Source organism: Falco cherrug, assembly GCF_023634085.1.
Source record: "Falco cherrug isolate bFalChe1 chromosome W unlocalized genomic scaffold, bFalChe1.pri SUPER_W_unloc_1, whole genome shotgun sequence".
NCBI lineage: Eukaryota > Metazoa > Chordata > Aves > Falconiformes > Falconidae > Falco > Falco cherrug.
Genome location: NW_026599288.1, coordinates 2306793 through 2331266, shown reverse-complemented (window position 1 = coordinate 2331266; position 24474 = coordinate 2306793). Strand labels below are relative to the sequence as shown.

Genomic DNA, 24474 nt, shown 5'->3' with positions numbered 1-24474 from the left:
CAAACCATTCCTCACCTCTTCAGCAGAAATGTAGTTTTTTACTTGATCATGTGAGTTTCAGTAGCTTAACCCTACACCTCTGTTTTAGAGGAATAAATGTAAGAATGTAGTTTTGGTTTTAAGATTCATCCCCAGATGCTTGGAAATTGCTATTATGAGCATGTTGCATTTGGCAGTGCTGCTAGTATGTACCCAAAGAAGTAAAATACAGAATAACAAAGGAAAAAAACCCAGTATGTGTAAAAGAAAGGACAGCCAGTGAGGAAAGGCTCCATTTCCAGTCTGAGTGCTGCAAACAACAAGTTTGACCATAATATAAGGACCATAGTCATAGGACTGACTTGCTCTTTATCTTCCTCATGGTATCTCATTCTACATTCAAAACTCACCATTTCCCAGCAGTACTCCAGCTTCCCATATGTTGTTTAATTACATGAGATAGTGATGAGCTAGGTTTGAGCTGAGTTCCATGGCTTGTGTGACGTGCAGAATCACGACTCTACAGCCTGTGAGGTTATAAAGTAAAGTTGTTCTTTTACGTAACCAAGTGGTCCATCCCTCATAAGAGGTTCGTAAAAAAAAAGAGAACAGGCTGGTTGAATTTCTGCTTCCAATTGATCTAACAAATCTCTTCCCAAGAGAGCCTTGGGTGAATTGGGCATATACAAAAATTTATGTATAACCACTTGTTTGCCAATTTGTGTTTTAAAGGCTTACTAAAGAATGCCTTTTCACTCTGGCCAGTAGCACCTTTAGCCACTATATAATCTTTTCCAGTTGGTGCTAATTCTTTATTTAAAACAGAGTAGGTGGCTTCTGTATCCACTAGGAATTCCACCTTTTGTTGCTGTTTCCCTAGCTTCATTATAACCAGTGGATCCACTAGGGTAGATTCCCCAGGTCTCTGTCAGTCTTCCTTCGAATATGCTTGTATCCTTGGTCCCGTCTTACTCCTTTTTTTCCTTTCCAGACAATCGTTTTTCCAATGACCCTTCTGTTTACACCATGCACATTGGTCCCTTCCTAATTTCCCTCCCCTTTGGGGCTTTTGCCTATCTCTCGTGTCCCAATCTTCCTCTTCTTGTACTGTTGCCACTATCCTTTGACCCCCTTCTACTTTCCTAATTCCATCTTCCCTATTACTATAAACTCTCCATGCCTCATCTAACAAGACCTCCAGGTTTCGGCTCTCAGTTGGTCTCAATTTCTGTAATTTCCGTTGTATGTCTCCAGCAGACTGGCCGAGGAACAAGGACACCAATTGTTGGGTTCCTACCTCATCACCAGGATCTAAAGGAGTATTACAACACATTACACCACACAGCCGGTCCAAGAACTCGGAGGGTGACTCAGAGGGGCCTTGTCTAATTGCATATAGGGCAGACCAATTTATAGTCTTTGGAATTGCCTTTTCCAATCCTTTTGCAATCCAATCCTGATATGCTTGTAATCTATCCACGTGTGCTGACCTGTTCACATCCCATTTTGGGTCTTGGAGAGGAAAATAATCTTTGCTATCCTCTCCTATGGCTTTATAATGTTCTTCAGCCAAATCTCCAGCCACTTAGATCACCAATTGCCTTTCTGATTCTGTCAATGCTTCCAGCAGCACTTGGATATCATTCCAATCTGGATTATGCTCTCGTATCAGGAAGCGATAATATTCTGTAACGTTCATGGGGTCAGCACAATATTCCTCTGCCACCTTTCTCCAGTTTTCCAGATCAAAGCTGTTAAAGGGTACCTGGATTAACATTGTTCTTCCGTCTAGCCCAACTGCCTGCCTCAATGGGGCTTGAATCACTGGCCCAGCCACTTGGTTCAAGGGGGCCTGGATTACTGGCTTTTGGGTCTTGGGTTGGCTACGGGTGCGTGCTGAGATTGGGCTATCAGGTGTTGGGAGAAGGGTTCGCCGGGTCAAGAAATTACTCAATATGAGTTATGCATCTTGCTCACCTTTATTAGCTTCTAACACTTCTTATATAGACTCGATACACAAGCATGTTCCCAAAGCAAAAATATAATTGGTTATTATTCCCTAAGCGCGCGCTGCTCTCACACAGCTAATTATCATGATTAGAACAAGCATTCTATCCATGCAGCTATTTGCGTTAGCTATGTTTTAGCCTTGCGGTTTGCTACTCCCTTTATTCCCATTCCGCTCCCTATCTCCCTTGGCCTTGCACCTGTCTTCCTTAACAGCTGCAGCTTGTTACAGCCACGGCCTGTTAGTACAACAAAGTTACTTGGTCTCAGGATTCAAGAATAGATCAAGGCCACTTCCTTGTTAACTTCAGCACAACAACTTCAGCACAATTCTAATTCCAGGCCTATTCTAATTCCAGGCCTGGATTGTGCAGATCTTAGGGATTCTATGGCCACACTTCTGCAGCCATTCTTCTACAATTCCCCCTTTTTTCTTTTGCACAAGCCAGGCCTGACTGGTTATGTTAAAAACTGCTCTCTTTAAACAAGAAAAAGCACAGCTAAAAACTAAAAGCATTACAATAATGATTATAACAAAGTGTATTCCTTCCATCAATAACGTCTTTAACCAACCTGTTATCCCCAATCCTCTCAACCATTCATCGAAGGGATTATCATCAGCAAGAATATGCTTCATGTTTCCCTGCAGTTGTGACAACTTCTTGTGCATAGATATGGAATGATCGGAAAGGTTCATACAACATCCCTTCAAAATCCTCACAACCGTGTCCATGTGCTAATAACAAAAAATCTATTGCAGCTCTATTTTGTAATGTAGCATGCCTAACACTATCTACATCAAGCAATAACGAACTTAAAATCTGCGATGTAAGATTAAATTGTTTCTCTCCCCAGCCCGCTAACCTTCGTATATTCTTAGCATTTAATGCAGCCATTGCCCCCGGCATAAATATGGAGGCTAGGACATTTGCTGTTACAGACTGTAGATCGACTCGGTCATTACATGTTTCATCAAAGGTGCGCAGTGCCCTCCGTGTTCTATGAGATTGTGGAGTCATTTTTAATAAGTCTTTCATATGTGGAGCAAACAAAGTCAAACGTCCTAAATAACATGGCCCACCGACAGGATGCATAGTTATTCCTGGCCACGCTCTGTCCCCACATATCAGAAAGACTCCCGGTGGCAACTGATAACCCCCTGATACATTTACATGGAAACCCCCAGTTTTCAATTCACCCCAAATAGGTGAACTGGTTAGATTTTGAAACCCTGTATAAAACCCCCATTCACCTTGATGTGTTAGCCATAACTGCCACGGGTCACCACACCAAATTACTCCAGTGCCATTCACGGGCTGAAGTGGTGATGACATGTGGGTACAGTCTGCCATACCAGTTGCAGTTACATTAACATATTCAACAGGTACAACGCTAGCCAATAGGTCTAACTCCTGCAAAGGTAAATGATGTGGCTGATTTAAATTCTCAATAACCGTCTTCTGCCATGCTGCATTACGCATAGAAGGCCAAACATATTGTCCATTTGGACTCATACATGTACCATTCTGATTGGAAGTCAGATCCACTGTTTTAACATTCCAAAAACCATCAAAATTTGTTTCATTCTCTTGCAGGGGAATACCAATTAAACAAGTTCTAAAGGGGTTGTCAGCTTGTTGCAGACTCAAACAAAAGTCTGTTACCCCTGTGATATTTGCCCATGTCACCCATATGTTTGTTCTAGGCAAGATGTCAAAAATACTTTGGCCAATGGGTAAAAAATTCATCAAGACCGTAAACCAAGTCCACCACTTAAACATGTTTAGTCCTACAATTTCCACCCCTTTTTTTTTTTCCCCACATTCCACCCCACAAATCTGTGCTTTCACAGATTCTGATGATGTATGCTGTCTCCAATCAGCATGGTATTACACTAGTCGTATGCTTTCTCTTGCTTCATGCCCAGTTACTAATCAAACACATACACTCTTTACACCACTTACATTTAAGCTTTGGCTTACAGAACCGTTTTACCCCACATAGCATACATTGGCACAATACCCACGGGTTACATCCCTTACAACATAGACAGTTCATTCCATCTGCTCGCTCTGAGTCTTCTCTTCCGTTTTCTGATCTTGACATACAGGTCACACAAACTTGCTAGGGACCCATATAGGTCCTTTATCTGTGGAGATACAAAAATAACCTCTACCAATAAATAACACCAGATTAGGTCCTTCCCATACGCCTGAAGCCATATTTTTATACAGAACATTCAAACCAGGAACTGCAGCTGTTTGGTTCCCTCGCGCTGTTTGGTGATGTATAGCAACAGGTGGTCCCTCTCTATCCTCCATAAGGGAGAGATAGTTTAAGGTAAACAACACCTTAGTCAACCGTTTAGTTACGTCTATGTCCTGCCATACTCCCTGTCTCTGAAGATAATCCTTCAGGGTATGGTTTGCCCTTTCAACAACTGCTTGCCCCGTTGGGGAGTGAGGAATCCCTTTAAGGTGTTTAATTCCCCAAGTTGTCATAAACCTAGCGACTCGTTGACTACTATACGCTGGACCATTGTCTGTCTTTATTTCTAAGGGTACTCCCACGAAAGCCAAACAAGACATTAAGTGTCTCTCCACATGTAATGCCTTTTCACGGGTTTGTGCAGTGGCCCATATAAAATGAGAATAGGTGTCAATTGTGACATGCACATACTTAAGCTTCCCAAAGTCAGGTACATGTGTTACATCCATTTGCCAAACCTGAAGTGCCTTCAGACCTTTTGGATTAGTGCCCACCCCTAAACCAGGTCCATGATGACTACATTGAGGGCAGGAGCAGACAATACCCTTTGCATCTGCTATGGGTATTTGATACTGTCGATGTAAAGACTTTGCATTCTGATGAAACATCTCATGGCTCTTACGAGCTTCTTCAGACTTACTTGTTGGAGGAGTTATTGCCAGACAGCTGACTGCTTCATCAGTTCTAGCATTACCTTCACCCAAACCAATGGTCCACTGATGACTTCTAATATGCATAATACAAAACTCATGTTTTCTCTGTCGAAGAGTACTACGCAGTTGTATAAACATTTCACCAAGATGTTGGTTCTTTGTCTCTCTCAACAAGGCATCTTCAATGCGCTGTACTACACCAACTACGTACAATGAGTCTGATACTATGTTTACAGGTGTATTGCTCCAGCTTCCCCATGCCCAACACACTGCTTTCAGTTCTAAGGTTTGAAGGTTGTCCCGTGGTTCACCGGTGATCACTTGTTTCTGCCACTGATTATGGGATTGCCAAACACACACAGCAGCCTTCTTCGTCTTTCGTCCTGCATCTGTAAACACCGTTGGCCTGTCAACTGGCCTTTTTGAGCATAACGGTCTCGCAATCCACTGATAATGTTCTAACATCTTCCAGAGAGGTCCTTTTGGCCGGTTGTTGTGTACAACACCTGTATAGCCCATCAAGGCTTCCTGTATGGCTGTTGAATGTCTCAGGAGCCACTCATAATCATCACCACGGACTGGAATACTGATATCTGCCAGTTCAGTCCCATCAATTTCAACAATCCTGTCCCTTCCTTTTCTCACCAAGGCTGCTAATGCTTCAGGGCGACGTAAAATACGATGTCTGGGTTGCAATGGCAAAAACAACCACTCTAAAACTGTTACCGAAATCTGTGATTTTATACGGCAGGTTCCAAATATAGAGGATCCGATTGACCTCTGGGGGCAGCCGGATGTTAGCTCGCTTGGCCGCTTGCATCGCCATGGCGCCGATCGGAGGCGGGGGGGTGCTGCCTTGGAGAGAAACCGCGGCCGGGAAGGGGCCTGCCCGGCCGCGCGCCGCCGCTGCCGCGGGGGACCCGAATGCTATCCCATACGCTAATAACCCGGGTAATTCCTTTTTACAATCTATGTCCTGAACGCTCCGCTTTTCTAAAAAGCATTTGAGCGAATGATACGTCGCTTGTCTCTCCATACCTTCGTCAGCGCTGTTGCAGCCTTTGCGAGACTTCGGCGACGCGTGGCCGGCGGGACCCTCTGTAGGTGCTCCCGGGCGCGGGACTGTGCCCTTCCGCCTCCTGCGCTGCTTTCAGGACTGGTACCCGAATCTCCGTCGAACCGTGGCTTGCAGGTTCAGCCCTCTCTAGGGTCCCTGTTCGGGCACCATTTGTTGCGACGGAGGGAAGACACAGTCACTCAGTATGAGTGATCAGCAGACTTCGTTTATTGTACCTTACAGTCATCTTTTATGCCTTGTTATAATTAGCTCATACATATTACAAAAGTTAAGCTCATTATTGGTTAGTTGCCTAAATACCAAGCCCGCCCCTAGTTTCTCTTCTGTAGTTATCTGTTCTCACCTGCAACATTCTTTTCCCACCGCAATCTTCCTGTTATTTTGTAACTTTTGCTTTACTTCAGATAAGCTGAGAGCGATGTGCATTTTTGTCCAGCCAGCTGGACTATGTCTATGTGAACTTTTTCAGCTAGCCAGTTATCCACAAAATCTTTCAGCAATTTTAAGTACTTCTTACTAGCTTACATCTAAAGGTGGCACCAAACAGGCTTTTAAGATAAATCTCTGTTTTTACAGAGTTTAAGTTGGTCTATTACAGTGTTGATATGGAGAAATAGTGTGAAATAGGGACAATGGACATCGATTGTGATTATATAGGTCTGCTCAAGGAATGTGGGTATGGTGACTGGTCATGGGTGTGGTGTCTGGTCACATAGCCACACAGCTTTGAGGAAACGCCTACCCTTCTTCCTCTAACAAAGGGGCTATTTATAAAAAGGATGAGAAAAGGATGAGAGACATTCCAGTGTTATCTAGAGGGAGGGAGTGCTAAGTCTTCTTGCTGGAGAAGATCAGATGGTCACAAGGACATGAATCACCTACAAACCTGCAAGACCACCACATTCCAGGCAAAGGACTGATAAGCTAATTAACATACGAAGCAAGAGTAAGCAGGTTTAGGTAACAAATATGTATAGGCGTTAATTGAATATTCATTTGTTTTACTGTATAAATGTGAGATGGTTCGTCACTTCGGGCATGCATGTTTGTGGAGGAGCGATCCCCCGTGCATCTGCGTGCAATAAACATACCTACTTTATAACTTTTGAGTTATAGAGTTTAATTCCATACGTCAGTGTAATCATCATAGGTTCTGAACACTAATTTCTCCTGTTTAGGATGTTAAGAAGAGGCACTTTTCTGTCAGAATGATGCTATATACTTAACAGCTTTTGTAAATGCCCTGTTCATAATTCCAACTTCAAGACAACAACCTAAATCAGAAATGATGCTGTGCATGTCTGATATAAATTGATCTTCAGTAAAACTGGCATATGAGCAGAAATGTCTCCTCTGAATCTGTAGAAGACGAATATAAATCATGGCCAAAATGACTGTAACCATCATTATAGTGACTTCTTCAAAATTTTCGTGAGATTCATGGGATGTGGATGGACAGGAGAAGGCAGGTAAGACTGCATAGAGATATCCATATACCATTATCAAGAGAAGGAAGTATAAATGCAGGTTCCACCTACTCATACATCCTCTACTTTACTGGGGTACTATGAAAGACCTGCTTTTGAACATTGTTCTCTGTAAGGCTGAAGGGAAGCCGAGAGCGAGTAAAATTTAAGGTGTTTTGCTTGTCCATCATCATCTGCTTAGCTCCACTACTGTCCTAAGATGAGCAAATACAACATGCATAGACATTTTACATAAATTCATATGAAAAGAGTGAAAATCCAAATGAAATGCAGATACTGCTCCAGTTTTTCCCTAGTGTCCTTTAAACGCTCTCTCTTAGAAATCTGAATGCTGCAGTATCTCTGTAAGGACAAAAAGAAGTAGTCTCCTTGTTGCAGTAAAAAATATGCAAGGTACACCATCATTAATGTAACCAATTAAAACATTATATTCATATATATAAGAAATGCTATATATTATATATGGTTATTTATACACTAATTATTTTTAAAATGTAAATATTTTTAAATTATTAATATAGTATGCATTATAATACATAGAGAATAATATAGTATTATAAAGGCAGAAGAGAACTGTTTGCCTTTTTAGTAGGAAGGGATCTACCTACCCTTCTGAGTTTGGACTTCTATAAAACTGCAAGCAACTTGAAAATGCAGTGTCATTATCATATTTGAGAAAATAGATCTTTATTCAGTATACTGCCAGTTAGCTGGCATAGCTATTCATGCATATAAAGATTCAAAATGGTAAGTCTGAAAAAAATAGAATAGCAAATTGCTTTTTACCACGAGACAAAAATGCAATGTAGCATGAATCTGCTTTTCATATTGTTATGAAAGAATCGCATGTAGGCATAAAGAGGGCAGTTCAGTTCATCATGATTATGGAAGTTGTCCACCTGTGAGGTGTACCTACCTAAAACAAAGGCTGAAACCATCTCTTCTCCTTGCTTTGCTATAAGATCACTGACAAGACTTGAACAGATTGTTTAAATGTATTTATTGTTATCGATTTCATGAGACATCCACTCAAAAATACGCTTTTCACTAGCTGATGTGTTTTTAAAAATTATTTTTAATTTAAATTCTCATGGCCTTCATGAAAGATATAAACAAGATTGTGTAGAAAGCATTTGCCATTTGTTTGCTCTAGTCTGCTGATAAAACTAATGTTTTGGGGGCTAAGCCAAACGTGATTTCATTTTTTTCAATTAGAATTTCAAATTCTGTGTTATTTGAACAAGGCAATTTAAAATAAGTAAGGTACCAGCTGGATGAGTTTATACAGTCTGCACACATTAACTTGGCATTTTAACTGTTCAAATGAAGTCATGGAAAGATGCTGGAAAGGCTGAAACATGTCCTTGTTTGTTTCAGAGGTGACTTGCAAAATAAAAAAATCAGCTAGCTTGTTTGTTTTTAATAATGTGCTTACAAAGACTTGGAAGAGCTCTGAGAACTACTGTCTGTTTTCAGTCTACCAACTCTTGTTTTCCCTGTTTAGATAGAAGTCCTTTTAGCAAAACCTGGAGTTCTCTCAGCTGCGAGAACTACCTCACCATCTAGATTCTTCATAAGCTTCAAGCTGAAAAGGTATTACATAGTCTTTGAAATAAAATTACTTCCTCTTTCTACAAAATAATTTTTACTTCTTCAATATCTACACTGTCCTGCTACTCCGTAGCTGTCCACAAGGTTTTCCCAGTAGACAGGGCCTTAATCCTTGTGGTGAGCAAGTACCTGTAAGAGTATAAGAGCTGACAATGCCTTTGGTCAAATCTATGTGTGTGAGCTGTGATCAAACTTCTCCAGCCTGTTGGGATGAAATGGGCAGTCTGGATAGACTTTCTTGTGTGCAGTAATGCACACAATCTTTCCCATGGGAGGAACAATTATACTCTTCCTCTGCTACCAGCTGTTTTAAAAAAAAAATCACTGGGATTTTATCGGCTATGAAACATCTCTCCATCATTGAATTTGTATGATATCAGGCTAACGGGTTCCAAAAGGTAACAGGAAAGGGAAACAAATCATGACTGCATGAATCTTGCTCCTTTAGAAAGGTAAAGTAAGAAGAGATGGGGGAGGGAGAGGAAAAGAGAAAAACCAAACATATTTAAGAAGACCAATTAATCTTTTAGGTAGAGAGGACATAGAAGTCAATTCCGCCCCCCCCCCCCCCCCCCGTTTAATCTTCAAGTAAGGCCATTGCTCAATTTTAGTCTTGCTCATTGTTGTCATCTGTGTAATTTACACACACCAAGGAAGCTATAATTTTATACAATGTCTAGATTCTTTCATGTATTAGCCATCTAAAAGTCTGTTTCCTTCAGGTTACTGGGAGGTAATATTGGGTCATTCAGCAGCAAGCAAACACCACTACATCATTGCTGTAACAGCAATGGGGAAACTGAGAGGGCAAGATATACAACAGTTGTCCTAGAGCAATCCATCCTTTTTCATCAAAGTCCTTGAACAGATGAAATATAGGTACCCATCTCTTTTTACTGTTGTGAAGGTCATCTGGCTAGGATTACATGCCTAGCTCTTAGGAAGTAAAGTTACCTGAGTCGAACCCCATACAAAGTGTATGTATCTGAAGGATGGAGAGAAAAGGAGGGGAAAAAAAAGGTGGATAAAGGAAAAACAGGGACAGAAAAAAAATGTCTGCACAACAAATTTAAGAGGCTAGAAAGCAACAAGCAAGAGATAAGAACACTGATTTTAAATTGTGATATAAAAATTTAGGTGTGAATTCTGACCAGTCTGATTTATTAATGAGCACACATATCCTTCCTCCCTTCCCCCCAAAAATAATTTGCTGGAAACGTTATAGAGAGCTCCATGGTTCAATGCTGTTTGGGATTTTTCAATGCTTTAAATTTTGATGCATTTCCAGCTCTGGAATGTTTTTTTGCCTATTATTTTGAAAAATATTCTAAAAACACTCCCAGTACATTCTTTAAACATTTCTAGAATAAAGTTTGCTTCAGGTAAATAAAACCATTTGCCTTATTTTTCATAAATGGTTGATCAAGAAGCAAAAGGGTCATTCAGATATTTTTTTAAATAATTCTTTTAAATCTTGGCATGCAGAGGAAATGTAATTGCCACCTACATATCAGAAAACATTTAGGCCACTTTCTCAAATCTGTTTTGCAAAAATCATAACCAAAAGTTTATCAAGCATTAACATCGTAATGTTAAGAGAAATCTGGAAAGCAGAGATGAAACAGCAAGTTAGTATTTCTTACACTTTCAGGAATCACAAGAGGCCCATTATAGTAATTCCTCAAACAAACCTGAATGAAAGAAACCCCAAATACCATAACTTCTCTACTCTCACTAAGCAAATACCAAGACAAGATAGCCAGACCAGCATGAGCTACAGTACTAGCATACACTGTCGCAAATTCTCACATGCGCATAAATTTTCTGAACCAGAACTTGCATGGGCCTGCAGTGAGCATTTATGTTAAAGATTATGTAAGTCAGAAGAACTCATCAATTGAGTGAAGCTCTAGCAATTAATATTTAGGAATTATTTTGCCAAGAATGCCTAGGGAATTTCCACAAGTAGACCTTAAAAACACAGAAAAGGTGGCATTATCCATTACAAATGAAGATGGGAGGCTGCTTTTCTTCTCAAAATTAAAGCAACTGAAACTACTATTTCTTGAAAGACATACCAGTTCTGCAAAAGCTATTACAAAAGTGCAGCTTAGTTTTCAAGTCTACTAAACCAGAAGTTTATCCTCAACTGACATGTGGGAGTTCAAATCCTTCCTCCATCTCTTCTGGAGCAGGAACTTCAACTCTTCCCTCCCTCACAGAAAATTCCTTAAACACTGAGTACACATGATGAAGGAGAGGAATCTTTTAAAATCTCCTATTGAAGTTATTGCCATTTCATAAAATACTTACAATATTAGTAAGATAATAAGCAGTTTGAACATATGAACATATTCCCACAGTCCATTGGTGTGGGTATGTCTCAAGCTAGCTCGACGGCGTCAGTGAGCGAAAACCAACCTTGGGAGAGAGACACAGTTATGCTTGTTGGAAGGAAGCCATGGGAGCAAGAAGAGAAACTAAGATACGGAGTTGGAGTTGTCTGCAGAGTATGTGGCCTTGTAGATAAAGGGACTTGCTAAGTTGCTGTGTCTGCAATAGAAAAAAAGAGCCAAGAGTGGAAAATTACTGAGCATAGTTACAGGCTGATACGTCAGCCTGCTGTAAAGCTATAAAAGGCTTGCTTGATTTTAAAAAGTGTCTTCGAGTCTTCAATCCGCTCTCAGAGTCCGTGCATCAATATGCCACACATTGGTTCACATTTAACAAAAGTGACCAAAATTACAATCCCTTTCTGTATACTTCAGATCATGTATGATGTCCTCAACACAGAATGTAGAAAGACCTGGACCCCAGAGCAATTAAAAGCAGAATGGTTAACACATTTTCCTGCTGATATGCAGAAAAAGCAATAGTGGGGCTTACATGGCTTTGGTTCATAATTCTAGGGGAAAAGATAAAGCCAAAACAGAAAAAAAAAATTAATTCTGGCTCAGAGATTCTCTGGCCTTCTTTTTGCAGAAGAAAAGTTGCAGAAATGATTCAAAAACCCCAGACATGCAGACTTCTCAGTCCATACCAGAAACCACACTTCCAAATCACATTAAGCAGCTGTTCAACTATCTGCAGTAGAGCAAAATTGTAACAGGACAAGGCAGTCTAATATTCTATCCATAGATATGGGTATGTTTTGGGCATAGCAACCTGTGGTGAAAATTTATTTAATCGATTACTGCTTATGAAAGTCTTTGTCTTTAATTAGGGATTGCTTAATTTGGACAGGGAGCTCAGGGAGCTCAAGTACAACCTTAATGAGCAGGTGGTGTTTGTCTTGAGCCCCCTGAACAAGCAAGATATGAGCAGGAAGATCCAGACAATATTGTGTGCAGCTGTGTCATGACAGTAACTCTACCACACTCAGGTATCTGGCCAACATCCCTGTGTGAACCTTATGAATCATGAAACAGTGCACACCTGCACTTAGCCTAAACTTAAAAGTTTACATACACTAGGTGTGTAAACTATTTTTGTTTTTCACCGAGTATAAAGGCAGGCAAGCTCCAGGACTGGGCCAGAAGCCTCACCTACGGGTGGAGGCACTGCATAGGAATTTTCCCTGTTACAGAGAGACTCCTGGCGCTGGCTGCAACGGGGCTTCTCAGCCAAAGTGTGGGCCTGGATGATGTTTCTTTTCTTAGTCTCTGTAACACTTTGCAGTAATGATCTGATGCTTTGCTCCTATTGCTCTTTTATCATAATGTGCATAATAACTAGTACTGTTTCCTTTTATCATATTGCATGCTATTTTTACTTTATTATAATGTACTATAATAAACTACATTTATTCTTATATTTGATTTGGAATTCATTTTTGCTTGGTATTCAGTCAATCAGCAAAACACAGCCTTAAATTTTTGGTCCTTCTCAGGTCTAGGGTAATATAGAAATGGAATCTAGAAAAGGCTTTGGTTTTTATCCCAAGTGGACAATACATTTGTACTATGTTGAAGAAAAATGGAGTTGTACCCCTAACTTCAGAGTTCATCTTTTTAAAGTCATGGTCATGTAATCAACATGTCAATCATCCTGCTGTTTCTACCATTTCTAAGGGCACTTTGGGGTTATTTTACTGCACAAAGCAGCTGCACATTGAAAAATAAAACACTGAAAGAAAGACATGTCAGCTCTATTTTTCATATGATCTATTATCACCAACTGATTTTTGTTTGGTCTATACAGACAATAATTCTCAAATACTGACAACTATCCCAGTTAGTAAATTTAAAAGAAAGCTCTTATGTTGTAAGAACACCAAACTGTTCGTATTTTCATCTGAAGTTTACAATTTGGAACTGAAAAGTTATACCTTGTTACAAGTAACCCTTAAAAGTAATAAAACAGCAATAAACTGGGGGTAAAAACCATCTTCCTCTCAGTTTTCTTCCAGTTTGCCTGTTTTGTAAAGGGAACAACAAACACGTAACCTGGCCAATAACCCTATTCCTATGATAAACATGGACACTCAAGAGACCAATCTCTCAAGCCCATGCCATTTTCTGATGGCAAGTATGTACCAGGGACAATATTGTGATGAAAGCAGTGTTAGCCCAGAGGTGCTAGAGCATTAACACCTGCATGCAGACCAGCTGTACATTTCTCCAGCTAGTTCCAGGGCAGTGTTCTGGCACAAAATCAGCTCTACGTGAACCACTCTAGTGGAAACTCATTTAGATGAGCTTTCCCTGGTTCAGCATGGTAAACCTAACCAATAAGTGCAAATTTAAACAGAACTATAAAGGAAACAGACACGCAAATTGAAGGAACTATGGGTTGAGTCAAGCATGTATCTTATCCCCAATCCTCTCCTCAAAGTCAAGTCTCCAAAAATATTACAAAGAACTCCATATATTCTTAAAGCTTGAGGATACAGTATTTAAATAGTATATATCATGTTTTATTCTACCTAATAAAAAAATCTTTCCCTTTGTTTTTTTCCAGAAGCTTACCAATATTCCTATTATTAGTTGACAACTCACTTTAAAATCCTTTGCTCCCAAACATGAGGCATTATCAAGGTCATCCTTCTCTCCAAATTTAAAATAAAGTTGTTATCAGAACACAATGCCACAGCAGCTAACAGAACAATTCCTCTAAGGTTAGATTGCACACTTACCTTTTCTCTTAAAAATATTATTGATTGTTTAGGTTTCCACTCACAATTTTTAAGATTTGACAAAAGAATGCAAATCTGACTTTGATGCAAGCAATTTTAATGAAAAGCTTACTTTTTAAAATAACAAATTGTGCACTTTGTACCAATTCTGCTTCCTCAGTTTTCCCCAGCAATAATGCATACCTCCCAAAAGCCTGCCTTTTTGACCTGTTGAAAAAAACTCTTCCAACTCTTTTATCGTAAAACTCAAGGTACTGTTCCAGATGCAAAAGCCCTGGAAATATCACATAAGGGCACAAAAGACTGATTCACCATGGGTGACAATTCAAGCTCTGCCTCTTGGGGTGCAGAACACTACTTATTAATCTCCAAAATAATTTTCAATTAAAAAAAAGCTCATGCATTGTTTTCATGCATGTGATGTTTTCTTGGTTTCTTTTACAGCTCTAATCCCCACACATCCCTGATCATATATAACAGCAAAAAGAATGAATAACGGGCTAGTCTTCTCACAGTGGTAAAGATTATATGAATAGTATTAACTTCACAGCTGGGAAATCATCTCCAAATATACAGTGCTACAAACTTCTATTTATCTGAACAAGTGTCACTAGTTATACAGAAGATGAGTTTTTCATTTTTGGAGTTTCTTTCTCTCCGACGGATCACAAACATACAAACAGCAACCTGAACCCCAGAAGCATGTTTCAGCTAGAAAGATGATGAAAGGATAACAGGTGAGCAACATCTTTTTATGATAATAAGGGCAAAGAATAACAACTCCACCTAAAAACATTGCGGCAGACCATCCTTACAAAGGCACTAAGAGAATTTAATGCATGGCTGAACTAACAAACCCCAGCAGCTTTAAACATCTCATCTGACTGTGACACTGCAAAATGCACACACTACCACGCACACCTCAAACAAGGTGGTCAATTGATATCTCCATCTTCAGATTACTTCATATTTATTATCTACTAGATCAGAGATTTAAGGTACCTAACATACATCAAAGAGTAATAGATGTTTTCATACCACTTGATCTCCAGAGTTTGTAAACAAGACCATTAATCTTTAATGTATCAGCAGTATAAGCAGATGTGGTTTCTTTCAGAGATACACAGCCAAACACAGTAACCTCTGACCAATAAAATTCCCAACATCATCTAGACCAGGGGTCCTCAAACTACGGCCCGCGGGCCGGATACGTCCCCCCCAGGGTTCTCAATCCGGTCCCCGGTATTTACAGAACCCCCCCGCCCGGGGTTGGGGGGGGAAACCAAGCAGCCGCAGATGACTGCCTGCCACTTCATCCGCGCGCCGGCCCCCCATTTAAAAAGTTTGAGGACCCCTGACTAGACCTTTGGCACAGAAATAAAATTGTCACTAATGAGTTTTTTGTATTTTTAGCAACACTGAGTAAACACTGAAAAATTTAACCCAAGGCCAGCAAGCCATATGCAGAGCAAATTTAGCCCTTTGTCTCTATATCTGTGCGCATACCACTGATACATAAAACTTCAGTTTTGGAAAACGTGTAAGGGTGTTACCTTTCTGGATGTGGATGATGTCTGGAAAGTTGGCCAAATGCCCCTGATACAGCGCTAACAAATCCATCACAGCATCTAAGTCCTGCCGGGGCTGATCTGCAAAGAGGCCCCCGATGGCATCATAGGCTTCTGCAGTGAAGGCTATGGCTTGGTTGAGGCCATCTGAAAAGGCCTGTTGGTCCAGCTCAAATGCCTGACTGAGGCACTTAAAAGAGTGCCCCATCTTCAGGTATTCCTTCTTGAAACCAGTGACTTGCTTGCGGGCAAACTCGTTGGCCGTGTGATTAAGCTGCAGGGTGCTCTCGTCCATCTTCTTCGTGAAGGCTTTGAAGCCATCCACCTGACTTTCCACCTCCTGCAAGTCCAGGCTGGCCCCAGGGCCCGTGGGGACACTGATGGTCAAGAAAAAGTTGGCACCCACCATCTCATCTTTCTCAGCCCTGCGCTTGCCTTGTTTCCAGGCCTTCTCATCCGTGCTGGGACAGGTGAGGAAGTGCTGGAAGGCATCACACTGAGCCAGCACAGGGTGGCTGCACATGTGGTCCATCCACCAGGCCAGGCCTTTGCGACGTTTGGAAATGAAGTCCTCCTCAAAGCGACCAGCGGCCTGCTTCTCCGGCAAGTGGGGCACAGAGATGACAGGGAACTTCTCAGCCAAGCGCCCGTAGAGCCAGTCAAAGTGCTTGTAGCGGCGGTGTACCTGTTGCCCAGTGTGGCTGGGCACTAGCTTGTAGGCAATGTAGCTCTTCATACCCTTGAACTTGGTCTGCTTGGTGGGGTCCTCAATGGAGCAGTGGAAGGGGTAGGGGTTCTCCTGCCACTCAGGGCCCTGGGGGCCAAACACCACACACAGCTTGTCCCCATCCTTCACGAAGCCTGATGCCTCACCCAGCACGAAAGCCTCCCCACCGGACTTGACAAAACTGGAGAAGCGGTTGAGGTTGCGGCTGACCGTGGCTGAGCTCTTGGCGCTGCTGCCAGGCGGGTGTGGGTGGCCTGCTAGGTAGCCACCGCGGGAGCTCAGGGACAGCTCAGACTGCGTGGACAGGCAGTAGTGGCCAGAGGTCTGACTGCCCGTCTCCTTGTAGTCTGGGTGGGAGCTCCGCAAGGTACCCAGCTCATCAGCCATCGTGGAGCTTTCATCCCAGTCATCGTCCCAGTCGTCATCGCTGCCCTGGCTGGGGTGGTAGGACCCGCCGTAGGGCGTGGGCGGAAAGGGGTACCCGTCGTCGTCGGGGGGCAGTGAGAAGGGCCCGGGCACTGCCTCCGGCGGGGGCTGCGGTGTCGCCGGCTTGAAGACCGCGTGGGGCAGCAGCGGATCGAAGCTGTCTGCAGGGAGGTTGACGTAGCGGGCAGGCGGCGGCGGCTCGGCGGCGTGGGCGCGGATTACCTGCACGTAGGAAGCCGGGAAGAGGCCGCGGTCGCCGCGGCTGTTGACACCCTCCAGCCAACCTTCGATGTCCTGCTCGCTGCAGAGGCTCAGCACCTCGTGCTCCCGCAGCGAGATCTCCCCCGGGTTCTCCGACCTGAAGTCATACAGCGCCCGGGCCCGCAGCGCCATAGCCCCACCGCCCAACCGCCCCCCGGGAGCGCCCCGCCGCCGCGGTGCCGCCACCCCTCACCGCACTGCGCCGGCGGGGTTGCGGCAGAAGAGCGCTGCGGCTTGCCCTTTGCCTCCGCGTCCCGCCGGCGGGGACGCTGCGCCAGCTGGCTCACCCGGCTCCGTTGTGCTACTAGCGCGGCCGGTTCCGAGTCCCGGCTTCAACCCGCCAGGCGAGGCAGGGCGCGGGGGCCGGGCCGGCGACCGTCCCACATTACCAGTTTCGCTAATCCCGAGCCGAAAAGCAAGACGGAAGAGCCGAACGCAGAGCGGCCACCCCCACCGATAGACCTGGCCCGCCCCTTCCCGGCCCGCCCTCTGACGTGCGACCGGCCGTAGGGTGGGCGCCAAATCCCGGCTGTGCTCACTCTCCACTCCGCGGTCTGCCCTCATCCGAGAAAAGCACCTCGGCCTCGCGGACAGAACAATAACACGGTTATAATCTGGTAGCGTTTCCAAACTGCTGTGTTTTGAGTGTTTTATACCAATTTTTACAGGTTATAATACTTGCAAATTCAGCCTCTTTAAATCTGTTGATTACATTTTCATAAATCTACACATTTCCCTGACTCAAACTTATGATGATTACTTCTGACCCCCCTCAAAGATGTTTCAGCACTTCTCCAGGTTTGATAAAGAAGCTTGTACGTCTTCTGAGATGCTTTGTTTTCTTTTCAGGGTTTCCATGTTGTGAGAAGGAAGAATTTATGCCATCTTGTTCTTGAACTTTTCTGCAGTAGGTGTATTACACAGATGCTATGGGAAAGTTACGCTGTTTCTGGTAGTCCTCCTCCAGCTGGTTCTTATAAATAAGCAAGAAAAGTAAGGTTATGTAGTGGAATGAAGCTGGGCTAATTAGCATTGATAATATAAAACTGTGGGTTGGCTTCAGGGGCAGTGGGTAGGCTGATTTAGATAATGGGCAGGTGTGGCTGGTTAAGTTAAGTGGTTGAGAGCCAATGAAGAGGCAGCGAAGCCAAGGAGAAGAGGGAGGAAGAAGCAGAGAGAAGGGAGAGAAAATGTGTCCTGGATGAGGTGAGGAGAAGGCAGCAGAGGGACTATATGAAGAATGTGCTGGTATGAGATGGTAAAAGACCTTCTTGCAGCATGATAGTTTGGAGAGTGCTGTGACGGGGTTAGAATTAGGAAAGCGTGTGTTTTAGTTGTAGATAATGTGTATTTTTATCCCTCTTGAAAAATGTGCTTGTGCTGCTCATGTTGGTTTTCTGTAGAACAGCCTTAATCCTGTTCCTGTGCTTTTTTTTTTATCCTGTCCTGATCATTTCCCCTTATAGCTCTTGTGGCACCTGGTCCTGTGTTGTCTGATCACATGGATCCCATCCCATTAATGATGGGTCTTTGGAACCCTGAATACAAGTTTCTCTCAAGATTTCTACCTGTTAATAAACAATTTGAACTAAAGTTTGTGTGGCATGCACTAGCTACAAACTTTTTTCTGCCTGCTGTCTTTCTCATGGGTGTAAATGCTGCCTTCATCATGTTGTGGTGAGCTTTCTTGCCCCTGCTAGGAAAGGAGTTATGTAGAGGAGACTTTCTGTTTGGCCCCCCAGTTCTTCATGTTTTCCCATCAACATCCTACCATATACATGGTTATTGTTTATTTCCCTTACATAGTTCAAAGTGTATGTTACTTCTCAAAGGTCTTGGTGTCAAATAATTTGTCTTCATCTGGGGGCAATTCACTGGAATCCTACAAGATCCACTGCTTGCTTTTATTGCTGGTTTTAGTGTTCAATACCTGGGTTTTGGTTTTGTTCGCTTCTTTCTTCTGACCTTCATTTTTCCAATGTTAGTGCATATATTATCACAGTGCTTTTCTATTACTGTTGCTTGGACTGTGTACTTAATGTTTTTTGAATATATCAGCTCACCCCAGTCTAGCATGTTAGCCCTGAATTCCTTCACTGTTTAACTCTGGTAGTCTGTTTTAATTAGCTGATACCAATAGTGCCCAAAGAACCACATAGCTCACCACACAACCAGCTCCTCGGTGGCCAGCCCAGTTGAACACATTCACGTTGCATCATCTGTGCTATTGTCTCCAAACCCAAACACTAAGTTTGCAGCAGCAAGTTTATGGAGAGCAATACCAAATATCCCCATCAGTGATAAAGCAAGAAGCATCAGTCTCCTCCAGAGAGCTAGCAGCTGCTCAGGATGGCAGAGCTGAAGACCTTGAATGCAAACAATATTGTATCAAGGCTTCTGGGTTTTCCTGACAGCTCATTTGGTACTAGTGGAAGCACCCTGACCTGGCCTGGTCACGATTAACCCCCCAGTGGGCTCTAAAGTGCTCTTCAAGCCCTTCATTAGCATTTATCAGCATCCATAGAAATGCCAAAGCTCTTATTCTGTCAAGGCTAGTGGTTGTCAGCTTGCTGCTGCTGCAGCCAGTTGCACCATCAGTGTATCATTGTTATCAATTTGTTAATAAGTTAAGATTGACTGTATTAATTGATTTTATAAAATCATTTTATAAAATTGAAAAATAGAAGGATAAGAAATATTTTTAATGAAACTTATCTCATAGCAGCTTTTACTGTGCAACTGTCTTCTGTACATCCTGTACCAAGACTAGAAGAAGGGGCTAGAACCATTGGTAAAACTTAAGTAATAAATTTAGGGTTTGAAAGGTTTCTTTGTATTTGACCAGTCTTCTGTATGTAGAAGTGTATTGAAATGTCAGAATATGAGATTAATGGAAACTGGGGACAGTTGACTGGAACAGCTTGTAGTTACCTGCCAAGAAACCGTGAACTTTAGTAAAAGGTAATTCCGGCAGGGGGAGATCGCGACCACTGACTCATGTACCACCTACCCAAATCGTACCCCAGACCCATTTCTAGACTTTTCTAAGCACTACTGCGCAGAATCGGATATAGGAGGAGAATATGTTAATGATTTACGGGAAATATCATGGTTATGCATGAATACTTAATGAATATGTATGAATGAGTTTTATATATGGTGTCTGATTTTTGAGACCTGGCGTGCATTGATAGTGAGAGGACTCGCTCACGCACCCGGCCGTTAATAAAGAAGTGTCTGCTTATCTACATCACATTGGTGTCGATCAGTTCTTCATTCTGAGATTTCAGTAACACTGTCAGTGTCTGCCTTCAATGCAAATGGGGTTCTCTTCTGCCAAATGCAGGGATTCCTGTGGTACCTGATCCAGCATGCTGCCTTCCACCCATGTGGCCAACTTAGAGTAAGGACTAAAACCCCAACAGGAGGTAGATGTGGATCAATTTAACCTGTCTTAGATTTCATCCCAAATTCTGACTACTGCAAATCAAGATAAATGATCAGGGTTTTGTTAGGAGTCACGTTGGAAGGAATACATTAATCGTGATTTGATCGGGGCAGTCTTGCACACTCACATGAATCACAGGTTAAAATACAGGAAAATTAGTTCCTGATCTGCCTTTTCTGTACCATTTATTGTTTCACATACATTTTACTGTATCTGATTCAACACCTTTTCCAAACTTTTCAGTCCCTATTTGTCTTACTTTTCAACACCCTTGATCATATTATTGTTGTTTTCTCTGAAATAGTCTTTTTCACATGAGGTGATCAGTACTAGAAATTGAATAGTGTATGCTGTAACACTTAACATAGGTGCGTCATCCTTTAGGTTAGTTAGAAGTCGAAAATGTCCAAGGACCCTTATTGCCACATGATGGATGTACAGACTGTTAAGTCCTTTAGTTGGTTATCTTTAGAAGGGACATTTTGTCATGGATTCATGTCGTACATGCAATGTGGCAAAGATGAAGACTTTAAACATGGCCGCTAAGGAATAGAGTCTGTGCAGAGACAACTCCTCAAGGACATTGTGCAGGCACGAGATATGTAAATGGATTCTCAGAATTGTAATGAATATGTAAACAATTTCTTGGAAAACTAATGAATAGGTATGAGTAGCCTGTATAAAGGGGGGACTGAAAAGTCCCCTCGGTGTGCATGACTTTGGTGGAGCGATCCCCCACTTACCTAAAGGATGATGTACTTATGTTTATCTATAAGTTTGGAAATGTCCAAGGACCCTATTGCTAACATGATGGATGTACTAAATGCTAAGTCCTTGGATTTGTCATCTTTAAAAAGGCCATCTGGTCCTAAGTTCTCTAAGGTAGTGCCTCTAACAAGAAGTTAGAAGAAGTTTTTGGTGTTCTGTGTTGTTTTGTGAGTTTGTGTATTGAGAAGAAAATTAAGAGGTATAATATTGTGTTATATGTTTGTTTAAAGTAACTGTGGGAAAGTGTGAGCGTGGCTGTAAGAGTGAGACTGTGGAGTGTGGATCCGCGGATCGGAGTGATAGAGTTGAATAATTGTGTATTGTACTGTGGGTAATTACACCATGGCAACTAAGTTAACTCGGTTGTTTAAAAGTAAAAGCTTGGGTAATCTTGTGTTAAATGATAAAATCCCGAAAAATTCTCCATTGGGATGTTTACTGGCGCATTGGGGGGATTTATATGAGGATTTGCCAAAGAGCCAGATGATTGAATATTGTACTAATTGGTGGCCACTATATATATATTAGAAGATCAGGAAAAGTGGCCCACGAATGGGACACTGAATTATAACACTATTTTGCAGTTAATGCTGTATTGTAAAAGAGAAGGGAAATGGAATAAAATGCCAAATGTGGATTTGGTTTTTTTATTTAAGACAAAGAAAGGATTGGCAGGATGAATGTAAGCTAACTATTAGAGATAATTTGGTAATAGCTATAACTTCTGATAATAAGAAAGTGGAAAAAAAAAATGTTGTTTAAATTGTGAGGTTGGGAGTGGATACAGGAGCGACATTTTTTTATTAAAAACCTGTAAAGGAAAAACTGGAACAAAAACAGGCCATTCCTGCAACCCCTGGATTTGAAATTTGGAAATAAAATAATTACACATGAATTTTTGTATGTACCAGAATGTCCGGTACCCTTCCTAGGAAGAGATTTGTTATCTAAATTAAATGCACAGATTGTTTTTGACGAAGGAGAACTTTTCTTGAAAATACCTGCGTCAAAAACGGGAGAAATCCTGATGATACAAGAAAAGGTAAAGGAACAAGAAATTCCACCGGAGGTGGATTTGGCAGTGATCCCTACTGTATGGGAAACAGATATTCCTGGTAAATTGAAACTAGCAGAACCTGTTAAAATAGATTTGAAGGAAGGCACAGGAACAGTGAGAATTAAACAATATTCAATCAAACCAGAAGTGAGACAGGAATTGAAGAAATTGATTGATAAATTTTGGGAGTATAAAATTTTGGAAGAATGTGAATCTGAGTATAATACTCCTATTTTACCAGTCAGAAAACCTTCGGGTGAATATAGACTGGTACAAAACTTGAGAGCAGTAAATCAAATAGTTAAGGATATTTATCCTGTAGTAGCAAACCCTTATACACTGTTAACAGCATTGAGGGAGAATTATCAGTGGTTTACAGTGCTTGACTTAAAAGATGCTTTCTTTTGTATACCTTTGGAAAAGGGAAGCAGAAAACTGTTTGCTTTTGAATGGGAAAATCCTCAAACCAGGCAAAAGATGCAGCTGACATGGACTAGATTACCCCAAGGATTTAAAAACAGTCCAACTATTTTTGGAAATCATTTAGCAAAGGAATTTGAAATCTGGAAACAGGACAAACCAAGATCTGGGCATTTATTTTTACAATATGTGGATGATATATTGATTGCTATAGAAGAAAGATTTATTTGTATACAGGTGACTATTGACCTTTTGAATTTCCTGGGACTAAATGGGTATAAGGTATCCAGGAAGAAAGCCCAAATAGCCTGCCAGACTGTGATATATCTCGGCTTTGAGATTTAAAAGGACAACGGCAATTAGGAAAAAATCGCAAAGAAGCTATTTGTAGTATACCTGAGCCGAGAAATATTCATGAACTCAGAGCATTTTTGGGAATGACTGGGTGGTGTCGCCTTTGGATCATGAACTATGGGCTAATAGCTAAACTGCTGTATGAGGCCCAAAGGAACTCTCCCTTTGTATAGGGCCCACAACAACAAAAGGCTTTTATAGAGTTGAAACGTGCCTTAATGTCTGCACCTGCCTTGGGACTGCCGGATCTAACCAAAGATTTCCAGCTGTTTGTGCATGAAAGACAGCACCTTGCACTGGGCGTGTTAACCCAGAGGATAGGAAGCTGGAAACAACCAGTCGGATATTTCTCTAAACAACTGGACACAGTGAGTAAAGGGTGGCCAAACTGCCTTTGAGCAGCGACCGCAATAGTGATGCTCATACAAGAAGCTCGGAAATTGACTTTGGGAAGAACAATAACAGTCTATGTTCCACACATGCTGATAACTGTCCTAGAACAGAAGGGGGGACACTGGCTGTCCCCCAGCCGAATGATGAAATACCAGGTGGTATTGACTGAACAAGATGATGTGATTCTAAAGACAACTGACCTGGTAAATCCTGCAGTGTTTTTAAGTTCCATACAGGAAGAAGGACGACTGGAACATGACTGCTTGGCTACCATCGAGTATGTTTATTCCAGTCGTGAAGATCTGAAGGATGTGCCATTGGAGCGACCAGACTGGGAACTGTATACTGATGGAAGCAGCTTTACGGAACAAGGAGTCCGATACGCCGGATATGCGGTAACAACAGAGACTACAGTTATAGAAGCAGGAGCATTGGCGAGTACCACATCAGCCCAAAAGGCGGAACTCATCGCTTTAATTCGAGCCTTAGAGATAAGCAAAGACAAGAGAGTAAATATCTGGACTGATTCGAAATATGCCTTTGGGGTAGTGCATGTCCATGGAGCTTTGTGGAAAGAGAGGGGGTTATTGTCCTCTCAAGGATTAAACATTAAGCATCAAACAGAAATTTTACAATTATTGCAAGCAGTTCAAAAGCCAGATCAAGTAGCAATCATGCACTGTAAGGCACACCAGATTGGGAATACAAAAATAATAGCTGGGAATAATTTAGCTGATAGAACAGCAAAAAAGGTAGCAAAGAAACAAGCATTGCAAATGGCAATCATTCCTTCTAAAACAGTAACCCTTCCTAGGGAAAAACAGGGATATTCAGA

At 41.9% G+C, this 24474-nt stretch overlaps 2 protein-coding genes across 3 annotated transcripts in view; both read right to left on the bottom strand.

The window, feature by feature from the left end:
- The window catches only part of LOC129734836 (sorting nexin-18-like), a 130937-nt gene that overhangs the window by 80935 nt on the left and 25528 nt on the right, over window positions 1-24474 (bottom strand). The window contains exons 2-3 of one of the 2 annotated variants that reach the window (XM_055700135.1): window positions 15771-18172; window positions 9682-11636 (exon numbers count right to left, since the gene is read on the bottom strand). In XM_055700135.1, coding sequence (XP_055556110.1) covers window positions 11623-11636; window positions 15771-17331 — 1575 coding nt within the window. In that variant the 5' untranslated portion in view covers window positions 17332-18172 and the 3' untranslated portion in view covers window positions 9682-11622. Of the gene's footprint in view, window positions 1-9681; window positions 11637-15770; window positions 20371-24474 lie in introns of those variants that run through there. The other variant, XM_055700134.1, reaches the window with a different exon arrangement.
- On the bottom strand, window positions 1997-4166 carry LOC129734845 (uncharacterized). Its single transcript, XM_055700176.1, has one exon. It carries the CDS (start codon window positions 3765-3767, stop codon window positions 2604-2606), a length of 1164 nt encoding a protein of 387 aa, XP_055556151.1. The 5' UTR covers window positions 3768-4166; the 3' UTR covers window positions 1997-2603.